This window comes from Branchiostoma lanceolatum, chromosome 1 (assembly GCF_035083965.1).
Source record: "Branchiostoma lanceolatum isolate klBraLanc5 chromosome 1, klBraLanc5.hap2, whole genome shotgun sequence".
Lineage (NCBI taxonomy): Eukaryota > Metazoa > Chordata > Leptocardii > Amphioxiformes > Branchiostomatidae > Branchiostoma > Branchiostoma lanceolatum.
In genome coordinates this window covers 11,676,322-11,683,411 of record NC_089722.1, presented here as the reverse complement: position 1 = coordinate 11,683,411, position 7,090 = coordinate 11,676,322, and the positions used below count along the sequence as shown (strand labels likewise).

At 43.0% G+C, this 7,090-nt stretch overlaps 1 protein-coding gene across 1 annotated transcript; it reads left to right on the top strand.

The window, feature by feature from the left end:
- The first annotated feature begins 487 nt into the window (after positions 1-487).
- Positions 488-6,793, top strand: LOC136429622 (coadhesin-like). Its single transcript, XM_066419567.1, has 14 exons — positions 488-509; positions 769-951; positions 1,242-1,415; positions 1,749-1,922; positions 2,218-2,391; positions 2,726-2,899; positions 3,188-3,361; positions 3,760-3,933; positions 4,227-4,400; positions 4,753-4,926; positions 5,217-5,390; positions 5,682-5,855; positions 6,147-6,324; positions 6,538-6,793. The coding sequence occupies exons 1-14, from the start codon at positions 488-490 to the stop codon at positions 6,791-6,793; spliced, it is 2,379 nt and encodes a 792-aa protein (XP_066275664.1).
- The last annotated feature ends 297 nt before the right edge of the window (positions 6,794-7,090 follow it).

Here is a 7,090-nt window from a genome sequence, read left to right as displayed (position 1 = left end):
CGACTGTGCTAACCAACCCATTTACCCGGCCGGCCGAATTTGCACCTTCACGTGTCCGGACGGATACGTCAAGACTGGTGGTGCTGCCGAGACGCTATGCAGGAACGGCAAATGGGTTCCGGTGGGGAGCCATCTAGAATGTGAAAGTAGGATTTTTAGATTAACACTTTGCTACTTTGGCTTGTCTGTGAATCTGTCAGTGAGTACGTTTACACAAGGCAACGTTGACGTACCTCCCTACTGCTCCTGTTTAAAGTAAGAACACAACAGCGAAGAAACAAATTTAAAATCAAACATCTTCATCGTGTCCATGCCCAGCAGGCAGAATATGTATTTCGGAGTGAAATGACTACATGTGTATGTGCAAGTTAAGTGTCAGTATTAGGGATTTAGTGCCCCTTGCCCAAAAATGGCCATAACATGGATAAAGCCTGTCATAAAGCCTTGTCAGTTAAATGATATGCCCTAAAACTTAGATAATGGAGTAATGTCGGAGTGTATCTGTGTTGGTAATGTAGTTAACATATTAAGTAAATATCAAACATTGTATCAACACATATTGAGGAATGTGTATTGGACCTTCCGTCAAATTATTCAATTTCCTTCAACCAAAGTTGTTTTAGCTTTATAGTTTGGAAAAAAAAGAGTGAGTAGAAACTACAAAGAATAAGATGTGCTTGCTGCTAACTATCAGCTTCTAAATGTGTTCCTCTAGAAACAACATGTTCCTGATATTAAAGAAACATTCATTATATTTGTTGTGATAAGGGGAAGCTATTGATGGCAGTTGGTCTGACTGGAGCCTATGGTCCGCCTGTAGCGTGACGTGTGGAAACGGGACGGAGACTCGGGACCGAACCTGCACCAATCCTGCACCAGCTTACGGCGGTGCAGACTGTGTTGGACTAACTCAGGAGAGACAAGATTGCGACACCGAGGTGTTCTGTCCAGGTTAGTCTAAGTTCTATTGTCATACCTGTAATTCTAAAGTATTCTCCGTCAAAATTTAAAAGAAAACAATCGACACCTCCATTTGGGATAAACAAATTATTGTCTCAAAGTGTCAAATAACCCCCTTCATTCTGCAAAACGAATGGTACAATCATTAACATAGCATTTATAAATCCCCCCTCGTTTGCACCTTTTTGATCCTTGATCATAGAAGTTGGAAGCGTCCCTGGTAGTCTTCTTAATAGTTGCGTTTAGAGATAACTCCAGATTACAAAAAAAATGTTCTGTAGTTGATGGCGGTTGGTCCGACTGGAGCCCATGGGCCGCCTGTAGCGTGACGTGTGGAAACGGGACGGAGACTCGGGACCGAACCTGCACCAATCCTGCACCAGCTTATGGCGGGACAGGCTGTGTTGGACCAACTCAGGAACTACAAGACTGCGATACGGGGGTGTTTTGTCCAGGCAAGTCTAAATACTATCACCATGCCTGCATTTGTAAGTTATTCTTACAAAGGAAATAATCTACACCTCGAATTTATGGAACGAGTTGGGATAAAAAAATCATTGTGTAAAAGTTCAGGGGTATCTCCTCCATTCTATTAAAAAAGGTTTGTTTATTTGTTCAAGGTTAGCCCCTGACAAAGAAAGGTACGATGACAAAAATAGCATTCGTAAGTTCCTCCGGTTGGCACTCTGTGCTGCTTACTCATACAAGTTGGAAGCGTCCCAAGTAGTCTTCTTAAAAGGTGCATTTAAAGTTGACTCCAGACTACTTGAAATCTGGTTTCCATGAAGTTGATGGAGGTTGGTCCGACTGGAGCCCATGGTCTGCCTGTAGCGTGACGTGTGGAAACGGGACGGAGACTCGGGACCGAACCTGCACCAATCCTGCACCAGCTTACGGCGGTGCAGGCTGTGTTGGACTAACTCAGGAGAGACAAGATTGTGACACCGAGGTGTTCTGTCCAGGTTAGTCTAAGTTCTATTGTCATACCTGTAATTCTAAAGTATTCTCCGTTAAAATTTAAAAGAAAACGATCTTCACCTCCATTTGGGATAAACAAATTATTGTATCAAAGTGTCAAATAATCCCCTTCATTCTGCAAAACGAATGGTACGATCGTTAACATAGTATTTATAATTCCCCCCCCCTCGTTTGCACCTTTTTTGTCCTTGATCATAGCAGTTGGAAGCGTCCCTGGTTGTGCTCTTAAAAGGTGCGTTTAGAGATAGCTCCAGATTACCAAAAATCTTTTTTCTGTAGTTGATGGAGGTTGGTTGGAATGGAGCCCATGGTTTGCCTGTAGCGTGACGTGTGGAAACGGGACGGAGACTCGGGACCGAACCTGCACCAATCCTGCACCAGCTTATGGCGGGACAAGCTGTGTTGGACTAGCTCAGGAACTACAAGACTGCGATACGGGGGTGTTTTGTCCAGGCAAGTCTATAACCTTTAACCATGCCTGCATTTGTAAGTTCTTCTTACAAAGGAAAGAATCCACACATCGAATTTTTGTAGTGAGTTAGGATAAAAAAATCATTGTGTCAAAGTTCCGGGTAATCTTCTCCATTCTATTAAAAAAGGATTGTTTATTTGTCCAAGTTTAAGCCCTGACAAAGAAAGCTTCGATAATAAACATAGCATTCGTAAGTTTCTAATGTTGGCACATTTTGCTGCTTAATCATACAAGTTGGAAGCGTTCCAAACCAGTCTTCTTTAAAAGTGCATTTAAAGTTGACTCCAGACTACTTGAAATCTGGTTTCCATGTAGTTGATGGGGGTTGGTCCGATTGGAGCCCATGGTCTGCCTGTAGCGTGACGTGTGGAAACGGGACGGAGACTCGGGACCGAACCTGCACCAATCCTGCACCAGCTTACGGCGGTGCAGGCTGTGTTGGACTAACTCAAGAGAGACAAGATTGCGACACCGAGGTGTTCTGTCAAGGTTAGTCTAAGTTCATTGTCATACCTGTAATTCTAAAGTGCTCCGTTTAAATTTAAAAGAAAATTATCGACACCTCCATTTGGGATAAACAAATTATTGTATCAAAGTGTCAAATAACCCCCTTCATTCTGCAAAACGAATGGTACAATCATCAACATAGCATTTATAAATTCCCCATGGTTTGCACCTTATTTGTCCTTGATCATAGCAGTTGGAAGCGTCCCTGGTAGTCTTCTTATAGGTGCGTTTAGAGATAACTCCAAATTACCAAAAATCTTTTTTCTGTAGTTGATGGCGGTTGGTCGGACTGGAGCCCATGGGCCGCCTGTAGCGTGACGTGTGGAAACGGGACGGAGACTCGGGACCGAACCTGCACCAATCCTGCACCAGCTTACGGCGGTGCAGGCTGTGTTGGACTAGCTCAGGAACTACAAGACTGCGACACGGGGGTGTTTTGTCCAGGCAAGTCTAAATCCTATTACCATGCCTGCATTTGTAAGTTCTTCTTACAAAGGAAAGAATCCACACCTCGAATTTTTGTAACGAGTTGGGATAGAAAAATCATTGTGTCAAAGTTCCAGGTAATCTTCTCCATTCTATCTCATTACCCTACACATTGGGTACCTGCCTGTGGCACTGGCTGCAAATACACCTGATATTATTAAAAAAGGATTGTTTATTTGTCCAATTTTAGGCCTTGACAAAGAAAGCTTCGATAATAAACATAGCATTCGTAAGTTTCTCATGTTGGCACTCTTTGCTGCTTAATCATACAAGTTGGAAGCGTCCCATCAAGTAGTCTTCTTAAAAGATGCATTTAAAGTTGACTCCAGACTACTTGAAATCTGGTTTCCATGTAGTTGATGGGGGTTGGTCCGATTGGAGCCCATGGTCTGCCTGTAGCGTGACGTGTGGAAACGGGACGGAGACTCGGGACCGAACCTGCACCAATCCTGCACCAGCTTACGGCGGTGCAGACTGTGTTGGACTAACTCAGGAGAGACAAGATTGCGACACCGAGGTGTTCTGTCCAGGTTAGTCTAAATTCTATTGTCATACCTGTAATTCTAAAGTATTCTCCGTTAAAATTTAAAAGAAAACGATCTTCACCTCCATTTGGGATAAACAAATTATTGTATCAAAGTGTCAAATAATCCCCTTCATTCTGCAAAACGAATGGTACGATTGTTAACATAGTATTTATAAATCCCCCCTCGTTTGCACCTTTTTTTGTCCTAGATCATAGAAGTTGGAAGCGTCCCTGGTAGTCTTCTTGAAAGGTGCGTTTAGAGATAACTCCAGATTACCAAAAATCTTTTTTCTGTAGTTGATGGAGGTTGGTCGGACTGGAGCCCATGGTTTGCCTGTAGCGTGACGTGTGGAAACGGGACGGAGACTCGGGACCGAACCTGCACCAATCCTGCACCAGCTTATGGCGGGACAGGCTGTGTTGGAACAGCTCAGGAACTACAAGACTGCGACACGGGGGTGTTCTGTCCAGGCAAGTCTAAATCCTATTACCATACCTGCATTTGTAAGTTATTCTTACAAAGGTTATTCTTACAAAGGAAAGAATCCGCACCTCGAATTTTTGTAGTGAGTTAGGATAAAAAAAATCATTGTGTCAAAGTTCCAGGTAATCTTCTCCATCCTATTAAAAAAGGATTGTTTATTTGTCCAAGTTTAGGCCTTGACAAAGAAAGCTTCGATAATAAACATAGCATTCGTAAGTTTCTCATGTTGGCACTCTTTGCTGCTTAATCATACAAGTTGGAAGCGTCCCATCAAGTAGTCTTCTTAAAAAGTGCATTTAAAGTTGACTCCAAACTACTTGAAATCTGGTTTCCATGTAGTTGATGGGGGTTGGTCCGATTGGAGCCCATGGTCTGCCTGTAGCGTGACGTGTGGAAACGGGACGGAGACTCGGGACCGAACCTGCACCAATCCTGCACCAGCTTACGGCGGGACAGACTGTGTTGGACTAACTCAGGAGAGACAAGATTGCGACACCGAGGTGTTCTGTCCAGGTTAGCCTAAGTTTTATTGTCATACCTGGATTCTAAAGTATTCTCCGTTTTAATTTAAAAGAAAATTATCGACACCTCCATTTGGGATAAACAAATTATTGTATCAAAGTGTCAAATAATCCCCTTCATTCTGCGAAACGAATGGTACAATCCTTAACATTGCATTTATAATTCCCCCTCGATTGCACCTTTTTAGTCCTTGATCATAGAAGTTGGAAGCGTCCCTAATAGTCTTCTTAAAGGTGCGTTTAAAGATAACTCCAAATTACCAAAAATCTTTTTTTTTGTAGTTGATGGTGGTTGGTCCGACTGGAGCCCATGGGCCGCCTGTAGCGTGACGTGTGGAAACGGGACGGAGACTCGTGACCGAACCTGCACCAATCCTGCACCAGCTCACGGCGGTGCAGACTGTGTTGGACTAGCTCAGGAACTACAAGATTGCGACACCGAGGTGTTCTGTCAAGGTTAGTTTAAGTTCTATTGTCATACCTGTAATTCTAAAGTATTCTCCGTTGAAATTTAAACGAAAACAATCTGCAGCTCCATTTGGCATAAACAAATTAATGTATTCAAGTGTCAAATGATCCCCTTTATTCTGCAAAACGAATGGTACAATCATTATCATAGCATTTATAAATCCCCCTGGTTTGCACCTTTTTGATCCTTGATCATAGAAGTTGGAAGCGTCCCTGGTAGTCTTCTTAATAGTTGCGTTTAGAGATAACTCCAGATTACCAAAAATCTTTTTTCTGTAGTTGATGGGGGTTGGTCCGATTGGAGCCCATGGTCTGCCTGTAGCGTGACGTGTGGAAACGGGACGGAGACTCGGGACCGAACCTGCACCAATCCTGCACCAGCTTACGGCGGTGCAGACTGTGTTGGACTAGCTCAGGAGAGACAAGATTGCGACACCGAGGTGTTCTGTCCAGGTTAGTCTAAGTTCTGTTGTCATACCTGTAAATCTAAAATATTCTCCGTTAAAATTTAAAAGAAAATAATCTACACCTCCATTTGGGATAAACAAATTATTGTATCAAAGTGTCAAATAATCCCTTTCATTCTGCAAACCGAATGGTACAATCATTAACATAGCATTTATAATTCCCCCTCGTTTGCACCTTTTTTGTCCTAGATCATAGAAGTTGGAAGCGTCCCTGGTTGTGCTCTTAAAAGGTGCGTTTAAAGATAACTCCAGATTACCAAAAATCTTTTTTCTGTAGTTGAAGGCGGTTGGTCGGACTGGAGCCCATGGTTTGCCTGTAGCGTGACGTGTGGAAACGGGACGGAGACTCGGGACCGAACCTGCACCAATCCTGCACCAGCTTACGGCGGGACAAGCTGTGTTGGACTAGCTCAGGAACTACAAGACTGCGACACGGGGGTGTTCTGTCCAGGCAAGTCTAAATCCTATTACCATGTCTGCATATGTAAGTTCTTTTTTGAAAGGAAAAAATCCACAGCTTGAATTTTTGTATCGAGTTGGGATAAACAAAATCATTGTATCAAAGTTCCAGGTAATCTTCTCCATTCTATACAAAGATTTGTTAACTCGTTCAAGGTTAGCCCCTGGCATGATGGTATTATTGGTTATAGTTGATTGTTTCTCGTTAGCAGCGACAACAATGCAGACGACAACAGCGACAACAATGCCGACGACAGCAGCGACAACAATGTCGACGACAGCAGCGACAACAATGTCGACGACAGCAGCGACAACAATGTCGACGACAGTGGCGATAACATTGTCGACGGCAGCAGCGACAACATTGTCGACGGCAGCAGCGACAACAATGTCGACGACAGCGGCGACAACATTGTCGACGACAGCAGCGACAACAATGTCGACGACAGCAGCGGGAACTGGTAGGTTTATTCTTTGTACAACTTATCATTCTAACGCAGCTTCTTCAAACACACAAACTTTCCTTATCTTGATGATCTGATGATATTCTGTTAAGTCCTTATGACGACACTTTATTTTAAACCCTGATTGATGATGCAGTTAGTTCCTTTTTAAACATACGGAATAATCCTTGATAACAACTGATGGACAAGGACATTGTTAGTAAATCCTCTGCATTAAATTTTGAACAAGAGTCTTAAGACCCCAAATCTTCATGAAATTTGTTTTTATATGTGATGCTTTTTATTTGCCCAGCTATTT

Bases quoted from the DNA above. Each gene is read 5' to 3' on its own strand.
- LOC136429622 (XM_066419567.1), top strand. From the start codon at position 488: ATGTCGGAGTGTATCTGTGTTG. The intron at 4,927-5,216 runs GTTAGCCTAAGT...TTTTTTTTGTAG, and splicing joins CACCGAGGTGTTCTGTCCAG to TTGATGGTGGTTGGTCCGAC. The intron at 5,391-5,681 runs GTTAGTTTAAGT...TTTTTTCTGTAG, and splicing joins CACCGAGGTGTTCTGTCAAG to TTGATGGGGGTTGGTCCGAT.